Raw genomic sequence first — 18,559 nt, 5'->3', positions numbered from 1 at the left:
TTGTGTTCATTGGAAATGCAGCTGGTAAGGTCCGGGCATGTTGTCGTCCCGTTAGTTGCCGTACTATCGTGGTCGTTCTGTTTTTGGTCGTTTCTCGTAGTTTGTGAATGTGTGTACTTGAAGAATACGATATGGACAGAGAGTCTTCCACGATCATGTACAGACTCGTCTTACACACCCTAGTTCTGAGCGGCGCGACTACTAGTCGTTGAGCTTCTATTTCAACCTAGAGCAATGGGACGAAGGCGTTATTCTGGTTTGTGACCAGACTGTGTGATTACTCTTGGTTATTTATATAACCCTGACGGGTCTGCTCGTACTATGGTCCGCGCAACTAGCTTTGCGTTCTGACGTGGACTATTAGTCGAGATATTGCGAGGCTGTACGAGCAGGTTGTATGAGGATATAAAAGGAGGATGGCTGTGACGGCTTATAGAGGTCACAAGACAATGGATGGGCAACGAGTATTATCTGGGCGCTGTGAGTGTGGCAGAGCAGCACTGTTATGATGTGATGCGATGTGAGTACTGTCCCACTAGGTCAAGCATCCACGATAAGATGAGTGATGATTGGCGCGTATCCAGAAACGAATATAATATCAAGAACGGAGATTACGACGGGTCGTAGAGACTGGTAGTCACGAGTAGTCATTTTAAGGGTGTTAGTTGAGAAAGCTCCGTCTCGTGTGGCGGCATGAACTTGTGGCAACAACATGAAGCCCCACAGGCACATGCGTGCTTCATTCAAGAGCACTGGAACATTGCTGTCTCCTTGCTCAGTAGACTGAAAACGAAGACATAACAACAGTCTATATACATTATGAACTTTCTGCTAGGCCCGGGCCTTCACCCAGTTCATTACAACTGGGCATATTCGTCTTCAAAGCTCACCATTCAATTTGAAGCAAACTTCAGCTCAGAAGCAAAGCAAAATCAAGCCAAACCCTGTACGATCGAATGTTGACTAGAACAGGACCGGCGTCAGATAACTGAACTGACTGATGTTCTGTTTAGATTCTGAACAATATCATGTCCTGTTCCAATATGAGTAGTACTTTGGCAGAGAGGTCTAACACACCTAGGCCGTACGGCTTTTAGGCTCCTAATATCTTGTCTATCTGTTTGTTTCGTACTCTTTGAAACACTATTCCCGTCTTTTCTTTGTCGGACTCTTCGTAGAGATCGTCTCTGTTGAAAAGTACTTGAAGGGGTTGGGGTGAATAGCCCTCTTTGAAATCAGGCTGAGCCGACTGGGGTGTGCGTGGAGATATGTACCACAGCAGCAGCAAATCACGCATTCACAACCAATACAAGCTGGCCACGAGGCATGCTGCTTGCAATATTCGATTTAGCGCTGACCAATGCCAAGAATTCAAACTTGCTGCGCCTGTTGCCTCGTGAGAGCCAGCCCCTCAAAGCCACCTCGAGGCAATGAATCGATCCTTTGATCGGTCCTTCGACACTCACCCATCTTCGCAACAAGTACAGAGACACCCCGAAAGATCCGTTCATATGGCCAGCAACATCAAAATCTCGGCTCAATATGACCTTGACGTCGTCTGGCTCCAAGTTGTGAGGCGGTTCGAGAAAGAGACAGGTTCCAGACTGCAACCGGCTAATGGAGCAGCCTTATCTGTCAGCGACGTGATTGCTGGCATCGACCCTGATAACGATGTCCCGGAGAGCACCAAAAACAAGGCGATCAGGGTCACCCAAAGCATACTATCGTGTGTGCAGGTGTTTGTTTGGCGGCTTCGTTGGGTCTGCGGCTAGTGGAGTCTTCGGGCCCAGCCAACAATTTTTCAGCGCTCTGAAACATGTCATCGCGACGACGCAGAAGTACAGCGAGGTCTTTGAGGACCTCACCACCCTTCTGGAACGCGTTTCGGTGTTCTTGGAGACTCTGAGCAACTATCTCGACGAGGGAGATGACGAAGTAAAACTGGACAAACGACTGAGGCGGAATGTGTACCGGGTCTTGGAGCATTCCCTCGTCATCCTGGTACTCACGGCTCGACTGGCGAAACAGAGAGGAAAGGACAGACTCTTTGAGAGAAATTTCTTTTACGGCGACGATGGAGGGGTGACGGCAGCTCTTGCGATGCTTGAGACTCGTGTTATTGATGTCACAAGAGTCCAAATTACCACCATCGGCAAAGATCTCAGCGATGCCGCGCGAAGCATTCGCAGCATACAGAGTGATTTCGACGCCATATTGAAGTATGACGAAGAGATCTCTATAACAGTGAAGTCCTTGGCGGCAACCGGGTCAGGCATACCTTCTGCAGAGGCGATCCGGAACTGGCTCAATCTCGAGGACACTCAGTCGTGGCCACATCAACACGCCAGACTGACCGAGCAATCTGTTCCAGGCACCGGCAAGTGGTTGTTCGCAGACGACAAATTTCTTCAATGGAAAGACCCGAGCTCCACGAAGACCAAAGTGGTATTTATCACGGGCAAAGAGAATTGCGGCAAATCGTGCCTGACTTCTGCTGTGATAGACCACTTGCGGAATTCAATGAGAAAGACGGGGGCCCGAGTGCATTGGCTCGCCTACCATTACCTGCAGAATACCATTTACCAGGGACCGGGCTCTTCGTCAATCAACCTCGCATTGAGATCCATCGTCTGGCAGCTGGTTCTGCTCGACCGAGATTATTACGCCTTCTTGTCCCAAGCCTGTGCCGGCGGTGTCAGTCTGCAAGATGCAATTTCTGTTTGGCGCAAGCTTCTTGCAGGCTACACGCCGAGCAATCGAACGATTCTCTTCGTTGTACTAGATGGTTTGGATAAATCGGCTGCCGAAACACTTCAAGCAATTGTTGGGGAAGTGGCGGGACGATGCGAAAGATCGACTCACGAAACATCAACGCATGAAGCATCGACCCCGAGTCACCTGCAGATCCGACTTTTCCTGTCTGGATCATCGGAAGCCACCAGCCTGCTTGAAGATACTACGCCGGTCCACAAGATCGCTCTTGACCCAGATTTCGACAAAGAGAAGAAGGTGGCAAATACAGACGATGTCCAAAAGCTGATCAGAACACGTCTGCGGTCTCTACCAATCTTCCGCGATGAAGTTATTTCTTTCAAGGAGCAACGGCAACAGGAGATCATTTATGCCCTGACCTTGCACATCCAAAACGATTTCGCGGCCTTGGCTCTTGTTTTCGAGGAGCTTGAGCGTTGCACAAACTTACACCAACTCAAAAAGATACTCGAACGAGTGGACGAGGGTACGAAAATTAGGTTCGGGCGTCAGATCGATTCACTCAATCAATCCCTATCTCGGGATGAGATTCTAGAGGTCAATTCTATCATGGCATGCATTGCAACACGCAGTGTAGATAAAGGGATGATTGATGAGGCCCCAATCGAGCTTGTGCAGGAATACGTCGATTTCTCATTGGGAATCACGCGCTTGGTTCCTCTTCAGCAACAGATCGAGCAGGTATATCACAGTGTATTAAGTTTCACCGACGGAGGACTAGTTCGTTGGCGTCGCGAAGAGTTTAAGGACTACCTAGAGGAAAGATCTGGAGATGAGCGGATGACGAGGACAATGCTTGCAGAGCGCGTGCAACGATCTGACCTCTTTCACCGTGAAGAGCTGGATTTGCCCCAGAAAGTCATCCAAACAAACCCCACGCATGTCTTCGGTGCTAACGGCACTGATTTCTTCGACAGGTACGGCTCTCCGGGGTTGTTTCCTCCTGGAAGGAAGCCTTACGAGGTTTGTGTCTCGTTCGGCCAGCGAGAAAGTGAGTTTGCAGCGCTTCCATCTGTGAGAATTTAGACGCTCACAGTTGCCATGAGCTGAGAGCTTCCGCACTCCAAGAGGTACACGAGCGCCTAGAATCGGCAGATCGGTGGAGTCTTTGGCCAGAGCACGGAGGGCCAACATGGCCAACAACCAAACAAGAAAGAGTTGCTGTAGGCAGATTTGTAGTCCAAATTCTCTGCAATGATTCCGTTATTGATGCATACGCTCGGGATGGACTGGGGAGTATAGGCTACGGCTTTTCGCGCCGTCATGAAAAGATGTCCAGCGATAAGGACCAGTTTCTCAACTGGCTGACTGACTTGGAGCCAGATGACTTGGAGGATCGAGAGGAGAAGGAATGGTTTCGAACTTGGAAGTCTGGTCCGGGCTCATGTTGGGATCATGTGTCAGACCGCTTGGTTCGTCGCTGGCTGAAGATGGGGGATGAAGCATGGTCGGTTGCAAGAAATTTCGTTGATGGTGACAACATGGTTAGTTTTCACCCGCCTCATCTCTGGAATGCTAACCAGCTGACTTTGTCAAGCACGAAAAGCATTCCTCGCTGTGCATCAAATTCGCCGGCGATGGTCCAGAAACTTTTCAAGAAATCACCAAACTAATAATCGAGAAATGCGAGAACGACCCCGATGAAGATACTCGTCATTGGGATAGAGATTGGAAGGTCAGCGCGTGCGACAAGATTCTTCAGGGCTCAGACAAGACCTGGTGGGCTCTGTTCTTTGCCGCTAAATATCAACTGCCTGACTCGATCCTTTCGGAAGTGCCAGACATCGACAACAATGAAATTCAGAAGGCGCATGACAACCTCGAAGTTGCTATTAGCTTGGAGCTACTCGAGGACGACGACTATGCGAAACGCTATTGGCAAGAGATGCTACCGTTATTTGCAAGATGCCAAATCTATCTTTCCGATTTGGCTGGAGCAAGAAAAACATACATACGCATGATGGAAAACCCCAAGAGTCGGGACTTGCTGGAGTTTCGTCTATTCAGCTTCTTCGAGCCACGCGTGATTATGGAGCTGATAAAGACTGTCCAATCAGTCTTGCCACTGGAGCCATCAGGCCACAGCATAGTCAATCAAATGCTTAGCGGTTCTCTAAGGGAAGAGGACCTGCTCGCGTTGAGGATTGTAGCGCACTCTGACTGCAATTGGGAAACTGTCGTGGATTTGATCGAACGTTCTACCCCCGCCAAGTCGAGTGCTGAGATGTTATCGTCCACTATGGCACATATACTTTGGCAGGAGAGTGGGAATACGCAGCGCGAAGATCGAGCCTTGGATATCTGGGAGCAGGGGAAAAACACGCAAGCCATTGTTGATGCATTGCTGGGAAGAGCTAGAAGCGAAATGCCGCACAATCCTCTAGAATCGTATTCATTCTAGCGGCTCAAGCGAATGCACCCCGAGATCAGCGATCCTACCGGCGACTCCAACAACAACATCTCTTTCAGAGCAAAACTAATGATTGCAGGCTGGCAACATCGGTCAGGACAGGTGGCCGAAGCCAGACTATTCATAAGCGCATTGCTCGGCCACAGAGTGTATATGAATTCTACAGATGGCGTTAAAAGAAGAGCAATGCTGGCGGACTGGGGATTTGCGTGTATTGCAGTTGGCAACGAAGACCTTGGGGTCCTTCTGTTGGAGCAGATACCTCTAACGTATGGGTATGATCATGAACGCCATGACCATGTTGGATGCCAGGAGATTTGCTCGCGAACAGACGATACTGGAAAATCGAACAACAAGCCCATGCTCCTAAGCTGCAAGACATGTTTGGTTGTCATTACGCCAAAATGCCGGGTAACAATTGAGAAAGGCGAATGGGTACCGGATCTGTGCGAGCCGGGTCACCAGTATCTACCTCTGAGGAAACTGCAACACTCGCCATATTCGGACGAAGACGCTAACTATGGTGTCACACTACATACGGATTTGGGGACACAGAGGTACACGGGGAGATGTTCGTATACCACCTGGTCGCAGGAGAACGATGGTTTCAAAAGAGCCCAAAAATTGTACGGGTGGGCCGAGCCAGTAGTCATTTGACCAAATATCCACACAGGTGGCCAGGTAAAAATGACTTAAGTAGACGTTGGAGAGTATCATCGCACCAGTTTCTGGTAGATAAAGCGAATCAACAATAGCTGTGTGCATCAGCTGAGTACCTGCCCGAGCTTGTCACTAAGTGACTTGGACGTAACGATACCATTACGGCAGAAAACGCTTACGATCCGAAACGCAGTTCGAGATTGCGATGAAAGAATAAGACTTACCACAAACCCACAATATATACCGTCACTTCAGACAGCCCAGAGAGATCAGCATTGCATGTTGTCTTGCGAACCCGCTGGTGGCTTCCGCCCTTAGAGACCTACGACTCTGTATCACATCGACACAGATACACGTCAATATCACCCGATAATGTTGCAGATTTAGCCGTCCACTTCGTATAAGGCGAAGTCTCTGAAATCCAGCATGACTACAACAATAAAGGCGTGGTAATCTCGATCCAGGCCTGTGTCTCTGCCGTCTCCTGTTTATGCATGGGAATATTTGGACCTCGGTCTGAACTAGAAGCGGCGCAATAATTAAGCCAATACGTATAAATTCTGATGCAACGATCGTATGGGCACATGTTGCGGATATGGAGGAAATTGTTAGGGGATCAAGAACGACACGACCCTACAACTGTTGTCTTGGAAAGAGGAGCAGCTCTGACTGGGTAGTGGATCTTCTATAGTCCCCGTCAGTGTTTAAATCCAGCAGTCAGGTTTGTAGTACATACAAAACTCAAGTCCTGTACACGTAACCCCATCTAGGACCATTATTGAAGACTCGAATGGTCAAGGGGACGAGACCAGGCGAGGTCTATCTAACATGTGTAGCCGGACAAGGCACACTTGCTATGGCTCGTCTGTCCTCGCCACTGAAGAACATGGAGGCAATGATTTCTAGGTTGCCTACCTAGTATATTATGGAAGTAAAATATGTGCCTCAAAAACTGATTAGCACTTCAAATGGTTCTGAGAACACTTAAATCACATGGTCACCTGCGTCATCGCTGGAGGTGGTTTACACCGTGCCCAAGCTATCCGCGTCTCATCAATAGGCCATGCAGGATTGATTTCTGATGAGGCAGAAGCCAAAGACAATGTCCTGTGCAACAATGCCGCAGAAGTCAAGATCACATCATAAAATACTGTGTCTGTGAACTCCGACATGTGTTGGTCAACGAAAGCATTGGATGGCCAGGTCGTCAATGGCTCGGCACTTCTGTCGTCTCTTGTTTGTCAATTGTAGTATTTGGCCTCTCTCCGAAGCAGAAGTAGTACACACACAGCGTATGCATATGGACGTATGAACATTCACGTTACTACTAGCCAGCCACTAGCCAGCCTACAACTTTACAGACTCATCGCCTCTTCCGAATTGTCTGTCACCAAGGAGGGGCTCTAATACTGACCTTAGAAGCTCATTGACATAGCTCAGGCAAGGATTGTATGCCTGAGTAGAGGACATCTGCAACAGTTGCATTTGAGAGGTAAGTATTCTTGACCAATATCAAAGCGACGCATGCATGCCATATTGTGGTTAACAGCCAGCCGAGAGTGGGAATCTGTCTTCATCAAAGACCAGGAAGCCACAGATTTACCCTTTCTGGACCAAAATGAAGGCGTCGTGCTCGTCACTAAATCCAAAACACCACATCTGGTTCGTGAATCCAGACACTGAGCAGGGTAGAGATCATAGTCTTTCTGCAAGATCACCGCGGGGGAAGATTGCAAATGCCTTTGCCCGATGATTCTCTACGGACACACGTAAGATAGAGAATGTGAAGACTTCGTTGAAGGAATCAGTCAAGAAAGACGAGAATGCTTCTAGCCTAAGGCGGTGATTGAAGAATCTAGGATCGAGAACACAGTCATGTCAACCACCATTCTTGGTGCAATCAGTTCCAGAACCCCGCACCCGTTCCTTATATGCAGCCTCCTATGGAAACCAAAGACTCCAAATGGCTACGTAGAGTCTTCATAAGTAGTCCTCCCCGAGGACGATTTCAGTTCCCGGCAAATGCCTGCTTCTAATGGGAGTTTTTGGAATCTGCAAATGAACCGGGAGAGTACGATATCACAAGGAAAACAAGAATATGCGTTGTTGCGTAGAAGGATAGTGAAGATCTACTTCAGAGACCAGAATATCCATGGATAATCGAGGAAGAGACGTCCAGGATGACGACGGAGGTATCCCGTGCCGGGGGGCAGAGAAAGCAAAGTGAGACGACCTGTGGAAGTATCGCGCCTGCGAGGAGCTTGCTTCAGTCAGTCTTAGCTCAGTCTTCCATCCTCAGGCGTTCCGAGACCGACCATATTGCGCGGGAGGTACGTTAGGAACTGCCGTTAGCATGCAATATATACTGGCACCGTAGATGGTCAACGAGTCTCTACTACACGAACGAGTCAACGGCTAGGTCTCAACCCCCTTACTCCGGGCCAGTCAGATAAATAGGGACTTGTTCGACTGAGAAGAAAAGCTTAGGCAAGCAATCAAAAAGCTCTCCGTTAGGTTGTGTAGATTGTGTCATAAAACCTTCGCCTGCGGGGGGTTTGTCTCTTCCAAGAAGACATCGCTTCCCGTCATCGACAAAACAGCAGGACATGAGTTTATGCCCCGGCTACCTGCCGTCCTTCATCTCGGCCGCTCCCATATCATTCGGCCTCTCATTCCACAAATTTATCACACGAGGTTCGAGTCCAGTGCATGGACTGAAGAACCAGCCATGGCCTCACATTTCATGCGGAACGCCCGGGGAGCCTTTTATCCAGAAACATGGCCATGTCCCTGGGAAATTTGCATGACGGGAGTTCTTGCCAAAGCGACGGTAAATATATACACTTCCCAAACTTATCTCTCAACAGAAAGACCATCCCCAGGTTCGAAGCTTGGATCGCGTCTGGCGAGGGTATATAAAGCCACCAATACCGCTGTCAATGTTGAACTCTCCAATGGGATGTAACCAAGGTCTTTGTTTGCACCGTATAGGATCTCGTGGATACTCAGGCTCCCAGATGCGTTCCATGGATGACAGGCCTTGTCGCCATCATTCTCCGGCCAACACTCTCCCCTCATATCTCCACCAACCTCGTCCCTCATCACTTCCTTCCACAGGGTATCCAGCTGAATGCTTCCAAGTTACAACCAGGCCTCCTGGAGCTGTGAACACTCTCAACAAGCATACATGCCATTCTCCTACATCTCTGTACAAGATGGATGCCATATTTTGAACTGGCTCTCATTGAGAAGATTAAGATAGAGGATGCCATCTGGCCTGTTCGTTGAGGCAAAAGTGACCTCAGCATGGTCATACTTACATAGAGACCCCTGAAGGCTACCGCAGCAGCCCCGGACCAGCTTTCACGATCATCATCTGCCTGATCGATGGTTTACGGAGGCTCTGTGTCTGATGCAGGTTGAGCAAAGAGGCACTTACACATGACGAAGCAAGCCAATCAAACATCACCATGTTCAAGACTGATCAAGTGTGCGTACTTTTTGTATTGCTGCGGAAAATCAAGCGGGCAAAGCGTATCCATCATATTCTGACGATGATGCTCACAACATCTCTCCGGGAGGAGGCATGCCCCACTGCCACTGCCTACCATCCCGACCTCTCCTCTCTGCCTCTAGCCCATGCGCACGGAACGACCAAAAAATAATGTTGAAAACAGCAAACAAACAAATACAATTACAATACTCAACACCCTTATGCCCCATGAACGCCGTTTGTGAGAAACCCTCCAAGCAGTTTGAACCGGCTGGCTGCCGTGCCAGCCCTGGTATATATGCATTGAATGCCTGGGCAGGTAGAGAGAGAAGATGCAAAAGCCCTCGTCAGATACGCCGAAGTGACCATCATCGTCATAATCGTTTCGCAATGTCGTAGACATCATACCAGCCAACGCTGGATTGCCTCCCATTGAACACCAGTTCCCCTTTGCCGCAATCTTCAAGGTTGCCAGAACCCAACGCCAATTCATGCAGATCGACATGGACCGGTCGTGATCATCATCATCATAAGTGGTTAGTAAGCTATCAGCAAGCACCTAGTGGTCCTCGGAAGTGACTCTTAGTCCTGGACGAACGAGACGTCTCTGGCGCTCCTACGCGCCAGAGACTTTGCGCGCGGTCGAGGCGGCCGTCGCGGACATCGCTGAGCTGCCCACGCTGCCAACTCGACCACTCGTCTTTCGTACTCCTTCCTTGGTCCTCAATGGCGAATCGCCCGAACGCTTGCTGCCACGAACTTTGGTGAGGACACCTGATGCGCTGCTAACGCGGTCTCCAAGGTTCTTGACGCGTTGTGTTCCGATGTTCTCCGCATCGTTGCTGGCATCGTTGTCGATGTATGTCTGGTACACAGTGGCGGCGGAGTGGCTAACTGATCGCCTTTCACTGCGAGTAGGCGACTGCGAGGTCTTCCTGTGTGTGCGCATCCTAATGTCCCATTCTTCGTCAGACTCGTTGGGGCCGCGAGACTGCTTGTGGACGGAAATCACTTCCGTCTCCTGGTGGATTGCGCCCTCCTCATCGACAGTTGCGTGGTATGAAGGTGCTCTTTGGTAGGGATGATGACGGTCTGCACCTGCCCTGTTGGTCTTTCTTGGCTGTCCTGGTGTTGGCGCCGGGAGGTAGTCTTCCTGAGCCCCAATGTTATTGCGGTCGTGGTCGACTTCGCTCAAAGGCGTCCTGTTTGATGTGCTGCGGTGGGGAGGTGTGGAGGCCTGGCCGTTGCGAAGGGAAGTCTTTTGCATGGCGCGGATGGGGGTGCTGGGGACAGCAGCGTTGGCAGCCATCTCCTTGCGGAGCTTGCGCTCGATGCGCTCCTCAATCCACCACTCACGGAAGATACCCTGATTGATGTGCAGCCAGTGCTGTTGGGGACCGACGACCATGCCGGGGCGCATGAAACGCATGAAGGCGATGATCTCGTTGGCGGTGAAGCCGTGGCGGTAGATGAGGTAGGCGCCAATGAGGCAACCTGTCCTGCCCAGACCGGCCTTGCAGTGGACGGCGATGCCCTTCTTCTTGACGGTGATGGTCTCGTGCGCTAACCTGATGAACTTGCGGACGGTTGTGAGAGGCGGGCAGGTGCCGTCGTCGAAGATCATGTCCAGGTGGGAGATGCCCATGGACTCGAAGAATGAGGGAGAGTAGAGGGGAGAGTTGAGGCGGACAACAAGGCCAATGTTGCGCTCAGTGAAGTGCTTCAGGACGTTCTTGAAGGGCTGGGGCAGCGCCTTGTTGGCATCCACTTGTCCAATGCTCTTGGGGAGCGCATCCCACTCCTCAGTGCCCTCAATGACCTTGGCGACGGGGGTGTGCTGGGGTGACGCAAAAGCCAGGAAGTGTGGTGTGATCCAGTTGAAGTCTCCGTGCTCAACTCTCTCGAACTTCTCGTACTCATCAAGGTCGAAGTTGTCCAGGGCGCAGCAGCCCTCTTCCTTGGCCTTCCACACGCCGTAGACGACGTCCTGAACGGTGATGCCGTAGTCGGCCTGACTGTATCCGGCGTCACGGAAGGGCATCAGAGGGGGGTCGACCTGGGCGATGGGGGCCAGCGCCAAGTGAGGCGGCCAGTTTTGAATGAGAACCATGTAGCAGGCGAGCATACAAGCGGCGTTTGCGCGACCTGGGCGACTGTTAGTGACCGGTTTTCATCGCGCCTTGAGACTGGTACTCACTTCTGGGGTCAGCTCTGCTCCAGAAGACGATGGGGCGATCCTTGTTCTCCTTGGCACCGAGCACATCGTGGAACTGCAGGGCGAAGCGGTACAGGTGACCGATGTGCAGCGGGCCGAAGTCGTGGTGGAAAGCGTTGTAGAGGAGGGTGTCGTCGACGGAGAAGTAGTAAGGCGTAGGGCGGACGGCGGCGGACTGAACGGGAGTAGGCCCTTCGGCGGCTCTCTGCGATCGTTTCCTGGGGGAGGTCTGGACGGGCTCGCCGTAGGGGAAGATGGTCTCGGCCGTGGGAGGGTGGATGTACGCAGCCAGGTATAGCCGGTCTGAGAGGACAGTCAGAAAGGAGATCGGGAAGTATGCGCAATAAAAGTAGGGATGGATCTGTTGCGATGCCGCGCTCATGCTGGAGGGTGTTGCGCTCAGGTCGCTGTGCGACGATCTTGAGTGCCGACTCCGCGCAGGGTAATGATGCGACATGATGGCGACGATGCGAATGGACGGTTGAGGTCCGAAGACGGGAAGGGAAGCTTACCTGGGATGTACTCAATAACCTGGCCCATGTTTGGGCTCTTAGAAGAAGGGGCCATTGGTCTCGTGACACTTTGTTTCCTCTGATGGTGTTTGGACGAGGCAATTGCTCTTGCGACGGGACCTTCTTTTGGATGCAGGTGCAAGCGGGCCTGGTTCGGAAAGGATAAGGCAGGTGCCGAAATTATACAGAGGCGAGGCTACTCTTTGTATGCAAAGTAATGCGCGATCCAGGGAAGGCAGCGACGGAGGTGCGGATGCGAGCGAGATGTGTTGGTCTGCGGGTGAGGAATGTTGGAATCGTCGGGTCTGAAACAATAACAACAACAACAAGATCTGTAGTCGGCGGCGAAGGCAGGGAGGTATTCCTGACGAAGCGAAGGCAGAGTGCAATCAATCCAACCCAGAGACGATCAAAGCGGCGCTTTCCTGCGGCAGCGCAAGAATTGAAGAGATTTTGGCGAGAGTACGAGATGGTGAAAAGGAAGGTATTCCAAAGGTTAGGAGCGACCGATGCAGGTGTTTTTGTATGGTTTGCTGTTATTTTGGCCGAAGCGGTCAATATGGGGCAGGCCCAAAACAGCAAGGGTCGACTGTTGTTACGGAGAAGCTTGGTTGCTGGCTGCCGGGCTGCCAGCCGTTGTCGAGACAACCAGCAAGGGGAAGCACAGACCACCCGCGCCTCCTGACGAATCGTTCGACGTGGTTCAGCGCCTCAGGCAACCGCACCCGCCTCCAGCTCATGTCTCTAAACCCGAACCAGCTCTTTGACGGCTGTTTGACCACTGACTGTCGCCCACGAAGGAGTCCGAACACCCATCAAAACAAATCCATCCATGTCCACTGCCCCTCAGTGCCCTTCGCAGTGATCCCTCCCGCCGTCTTGAGTCTAGCCTTGCTTATCGGGGGGCGGCATTGAGTCTTGCGCTGCCGCAGCCAGCCCAGCGCCTAGGCAACCCCACGTCGTCCAGGTCCGCATCAACCTGCCGCACCTTGCAAACTGCCCCCAAGGTATCTTTGCACGGCTTCTTGTCTTGCGCAGTACTTGTCGACGCAGCGATCCTGTGCGCATGCGCTGTCTGGTGTCACCCTCGTGGAATGGCGGGGCACCTTGTCTTCTTCTGATCTGAGCTGTCCGCTGCCATCTAGAAGGAGTTTGTCCGTCCTTGTGTATCCTGTCTTGTCCTGTCCCGTCCCGGTCAACCCATCCCATCCCGTCCCGCGGTGAGCTATGTATCATCGGGTGGGCGGGACACCTTTTTTTGCGCTGCCGCCGCCAGCTCCAATGACGACTTTGTAAAGACCGACAGCCAAACACCAACTTTTTTTTCCCCATTCCTGAACCCCCTCCAAACATTTGCGCCCACACTTAGCCCAATCCACTCCCGCAAAAACCGCAGCCATGGACAACGCAATTGATACCGAATTCCCATGCTCATTGTAAGTTCCCGACTCTCACTTGTCGCATTGTAGTCCGTGCAAGGTGTGTCGCGCATTGTGTCATTTGCGACAAAAAGAAAAGCCGACGAAAATCACAAAAAGAAAGCTAAGACAAGATTTCCGCAGAACTATCGACGTCCCGTTCCCTACCCCGCGCCTGGCCTCCGTCGCCCACAAGGCCCTCGCAGTCGATAAGGAGCTCTCGCCGCTCGTCAGACGCACCTTCTCCATCGAGGAGAACTCCTCCGAGTCTGCCATCCTCCGCGTCAACTACAAAGCGACCACGAACCGCATGCTCCGCGTCTCCGTCAACGGCCTCATGGAGAGCCTCAACCTCGTCGTGGAGGTCATGGAGGAGCTCGACGTCGACGTTCTGGAACACAACCGGGACAGCCAATAATTGCGTGTGTCACGCCGGCGTTTTACGGAAAGCTGGGTTGTCTTGGGGTTCGGACGTCAGTTTCGGAGGGGAGAGACAAAAATCAAATCGCATCCACGTGCGACGGGAAATAGGAACGATGCATCATTATTCTTTTTTACATTTGTGATACCCAATATACAACCACACTTTGTGCGACGACTTTTGTGACGCCTGGAACATGGCCCATGATCACAAGGTGTCAATCCTACCGTGTGCTATGCCCAGATCTAGAAGGTCTGGAACATGAGCCAATCCTTTCGCACCTATTTTCGCCATGGTATATAACGTTTACATGGCCACATAAACCTAGCAATTATACAAATCCAAATAACCCGCCATCGATGCTCCTAGATTACCTCGTATATATCGTGCCTGTTGGGATATCCCGCTACCGAAGGCTCCATAAGCCACCCTTAATGCGCACCCATTACTCTGTCGAGCTTTCTTTTTGTTCAACAGTTTCCGTGCTTCCTGACGGCTCCATGCGCTCCAGCTTCTTCTCGAGCTCTTCAGCCCTCTTGTTGGCCTCGGCAACCTCCTGCTTGAGCTGTTTGATATACTCAATCGCCAATTCGACAGTGCTAGCCTTGCTGTTCGGTGCGCCTCCCGCCTTGTCCTTCTCTTTCTTGTCGGCGTTGTCGCTTTCGCCCGATTCCTTCAGCGGCTGGGGAAGAAGCGTTGCGATCTCCTGCAGTGCCGAGTTGATGCGATTCCTTCGGCCCTGTTCCGCAATCTTGTGGGACGTGCGCTTGGACGTGAGGTTCGTCGATAGCTCGCTCGGGTAAGTGACGCCAGGAACAGTGTTGCCTTCGAGAATGTTCTGGTAGTTTGACTTGGAAGCCAAAAGGCGGGAGGCTGTATCCTCGACAGACATCCCGCCGGGCGTGCCAGGCAGAAGCGGCTTGATGCTAGGTGATATCCTGGGTCGCAGAGCAGGAGAGACGTGAACCGAGCTGACACTTCCCCTTTTCCCGCTACCCTTGCTTCCCCTTGCCAACAGCTGGGGCGTCCTGCGTGCCGAGGGACCCGTGGAGCCCGGTGCGAGGTTCGGGCTTGCGCTCGCTGAAGCAGCGGCAGTCGGTTTCGCAAAGATGGGAGATGGCAGCGGCTGGAACGACGAAGCCCTAGCCGAGCCTGGATCTGAAGGCGACTGAGTCGGCGTTGCCGTATCAATTCGCGGAGGCTGGGGTCTTGAGTTGAAGTTGACGGACTCGGGAAGTTCGAAGGATTCGATATGATCCGAAGGCCCAAGGTCTTGGGGATTTGACGCTGCTGAGTTGTTCGCGCTGGATGAGGGAAGCTTCATGAGGGAAGCTGGTGTGGCGGGCGAGGGCTTTCCTTGGATGTGAGCCGGAATCGCGGGGTGTGGCTGGGGCTGAGGTTGAGGCTGGATGAATGGTGATTTGCTCGACGCCTTCTGGGGAAGTGGTGGTGGCGGCATGTCGGACAGGTTTTCAGGTGAGACTGATGCATTTTCGGACTCTTCGCTGCTCATAGGGGCAGGCAAGGCCGTCGAAGGCAGCATCTGATCAAGCCCATCTTCGTTCACTTCCTGCATCTCAGTGAGGGCTTGCGACACCATCTTTGGTGTCGGGCCAGCTTTCTTCCGCTGAGGCTTCGTAATGGGAGACTGGCGAACACTCGGCTTGGCCTTTACTCTTGCGTTGCTCTTGCGAACTTTCTTGGCCAAATCCATCGCCGCAGGCTGCGCGTTTGCTGATGTCTCAACGTCCATCTCGGCGGGGGAGTTGTGCGCCGACAGAGACGAGCGGCGGTCGTACAAAAGTCCCTGGTCACTTTGCGCATGAAGGGCTGGAGAGGTAAGAGGGCTGAAATATGCGCCAGGAATTGTAAAGCCACCGGCTTCCATCTGGAAATGGGGATCTAACGGCGTAACGGCAGGCGACACCAAAGGAGTAAAGGCCATCTGAAATAGTCAGCGATGCGCTTTCGGGATCGTTAACGAGAATACCTCACATCTTGCTGCTCCTTCATCCGTTGGTACCGGTTGTCGAACATTGGGGTTCGGCTTTGATCCGAATAAAATTGATTGCTAGCGGGAGGCATTTCAAGGCTTTGGGGGGTTGGGGGAACTGCATGCTGGTTGGTGTAGTAGACATGCTGCTCATGAATCTGGCGGTGTTGCTGCTGAACGCGCTGCTGCTGCAGATACTGGATCTGAGCATCGATTTCGGTGATGGCGTCTGTGGGAGTCGGCGGAGGGATCAGTTGCGTGGGAATGGCAGGGTGCGCAGCTGCAGTGGTCATGTTGATGAGCTGCGTCTGCATGGCGGCATTGGCGTTGCTCATGACCATATTGGCGTCGGTTCCTCCCATCTGTGTGTCGAGCTGTTCACGGCCGGACTGGTGCATCATGCCGGAGCCACTTCCGGACTGGAAGTCATTGAAGTCGAAGGTCATCGAGTCGCCCAAGTTGCCCATGCCTCCCATGTTCAAAAACTGCTGGAACTCCTCATCGTGGGATGGCGCCAAGGCCGGATCTTGGTTCCAAGATGCGGCGTCCATCATGGCGACACTGATTTTCCGAGCCGCTAATTCGGGTTCCGAAGCACAAATTCCAAAAATACCAATGCGCCGAAATCTTTTCGTAGGCGTTTCTCCGCCCGGTTCACTTTCAGTAGTTCAGATCGTCGAGATAGTTGATCAATACCAATAGTCGAAGAGGTAGTTCGGAAAGTCAGATGGTCGGAGGTTGTCGATAGATTGCGCATGAAGAAGCGGAATGCACAGCGCAGGTGGTCGTGGGGTCGTGTTCGAGTTGCGTGGGGACAGTTGGAGGCTGCCCTACGTGTCAAATGCGAGAAGCGCAAGTGCTTCGCGCCAAAGAATTTGGTGAGAAGACGTGATCTCTCTCGATTGTTGGGTAGCAGAGACGTCAGACGGATTGGTTAACGGGTGATGGATGAAGTCGAGAAGGGGAGGGTGGCAGCAGAGAAAAGCTGCCTCTCTTGGTGGAGAGAGGCTGGCAGAAGGACGGCGAGCAGCGGCCGGCGGCAGAGGACGAGCAGCTGATAATGGTGGGGGGACACACCCCCGGGCAGAGAAGGATGGACGCTGGAGGCGGATGGGATGGGCTGCCCAGATGCAGATGGATGGGTGGTTGAGTTGCACTGGCATTGGAGGGCCATGACTGGTCAGCGAGACCGTGGACACATTTTTTTTGCGCATGTCGGCGGATCCAAGCTTTGGGACTATCAAGGATGTTGAGGGTCGCTAACTTGAGGAACTGGACCGTGCCCAGCGCACTGAACCTGCCAAGGGTTTTCCTTGCACTCGACCAGCACTTTCTGCGCAGCAAGGAAGCCATGTTTTTTTTTCTGCAGCAACCGTTGCCGACGGACACGCGGTTTTAATGGGAAGAGAGAAGGACAGCCTGGGTTGACGGGTGAACGCTGATGGCCCGTGGAAGATTGAATGAAGCAGCTGGTACGTGTTGCGCTCCCGTCACACCGTTGCAGAAACCGACCGGGACAGGAGGAGGACGTTCAGGGCAGGGCAGCAGGGCGCATTTGACGCTTCCATTCCGAGAAGACGAAACAACTGCCTAACGAGGTTTCATGTCCGGTCTTTCTTTGACTGCACTGTCAGGTTCGGAAATCCCCGCCTCCATCAGATCAGGCACCGCTGGAGACGCGGAGGGCCTTTTGCATGCTTAGGTACCTTACCTCAGTATCATGTCCCTGGCCAACTGCAGGAATAATTACTTGGCCGGATGCTCTTCAACTGCACACCAATGTCCACAGTTCAGGACCTTGAGTGCGAGCCACTTCACAGTCACCAATGGTTTCTGTGGTAAATGCCTTGACTAAGTTGCCTGCCCCGACAAGTCGATCCGAGACTGAAGGGTCCTGTCTGTGCTCAACGAGACCCTGACTAGGTTGGTCCCTCTGCGGTCTGCACTCTCGTCCCTCGCCGTGGGACGAAAAGCTTCTCGTTTTAGCCCCTCGGCTCGGAGGGAATATCGGGGAAACAATAGCCTGCGATGACCAACAGTTGAGGAAGCCCGAAGCATCACCCGCCTCTGTCAAAACCGCGACTCCCCCGTCAGGAGAGCGGAGAGTCGCTGCTAGATATCACGGCTGGGAAAATTTCTCACACGATACCCTTCTTTGGCCAGGCGCCCCGATCACCAGAGGACTCTAGCCAGCAGTTATCAAATTTAGTGGAACCCCTCCCCTATCGGTAACGGCGCCGGTGCCTCGCTACATAAGTTCGTCGCCAAGCGAACTGCAGGCCGGTGAGTTCCCAGCCGCGTGCTGAGTCCTGCCTATCCGTTTCTGTGAACAGACTCCCGCCCGTGTGGTTCGGACTACATATCCAGAAAACTACATACATACGAATACAGACATCACCAGCGGCAGGAGAAAAGAGGAAAGCCAAGACGAAAAGCTGACCTGTCAACTGCCCAAGGTGGCACCCGCATGCTGGGCGCTGGGCAGTCGACCACATCCCGTCCCGGCCGGCGGATTCATGTCCACTGGCCTCGAGTCGGGGTGCCATCCGACTTGACACTGACAGCTGCTGCGGAAGATTGGGAATAGTACCCAGCCGGCATCGGGCACTGCACCGCCGCATGCCATGTACGATAACGGGGACCAGACACTGGATGTAACCGTCGC

The 18,559-nt window shown here is 52.6% G+C and overlaps 3 protein-coding genes across 3 annotated transcripts; 1 reads left to right on the top strand and 2 right to left on the bottom strand.

Annotated features, from left to right (window-relative positions):
- Nucleotides 1-9,951: 9,951 nt before the first annotated feature.
- COL26b_005150 (uncharacterized protein) lies at nucleotides 9,952-12,090 on the bottom strand (the record flags this gene model as incomplete). The annotated part of the gene is made up of 3 exons (XM_053178006.1): nucleotides 9,952-11,480; nucleotides 11,533-11,853; nucleotides 12,063-12,090. 3 exons carry the CDS (start codon nucleotides 12,088-12,090, stop codon nucleotides 9,952-9,954), a joined length of 1,878 nt encoding a protein of 625 aa, XP_053038126.1.
- A 1,370-nt stretch (nucleotides 12,091-13,460) lies between these two features.
- COL26b_005149 (uncharacterized protein) lies at nucleotides 13,461-13,898 on the top strand (the record flags this gene model as incomplete). Its single annotated transcript, XM_053178005.1, has 2 exons — nucleotides 13,461-13,498; nucleotides 13,625-13,898. The coding sequence occupies 2 exons, from the start codon at nucleotides 13,461-13,463 to the stop codon at nucleotides 13,896-13,898; spliced, it is 312 nt and encodes a 103-aa protein (XP_053038125.1).
- A 448-nt stretch (nucleotides 13,899-14,346) lies between these two features.
- On the bottom strand, nucleotides 14,347-16,445 carry COL26b_005148 (uncharacterized protein; the record flags this gene model as incomplete). Its single annotated transcript, XM_053178004.1, has 2 exons — nucleotides 14,347-15,846; nucleotides 16,014-16,445. 2 exons carry the CDS (start codon nucleotides 16,443-16,445, stop codon nucleotides 14,347-14,349), a joined length of 1,932 nt encoding a protein of 643 aa, XP_053038124.1.
- Nucleotides 16,446-18,559: the final 2,114 nt, after the last annotated feature.

Source organism: Colletotrichum chrysophilum, assembly GCF_026319265.1.
Source record: "Colletotrichum chrysophilum strain AFK26 chromosome Unknown scaffold_33, whole genome shotgun sequence".
Classification (NCBI taxonomy): Eukaryota; Fungi; Ascomycota; class Sordariomycetes; order Glomerellales; family Glomerellaceae; genus Colletotrichum; species Colletotrichum chrysophilum.
Note: the sequence above shows the minus strand (reverse complement) of the source record. Positions and strands in the feature narration are given on the sequence as shown.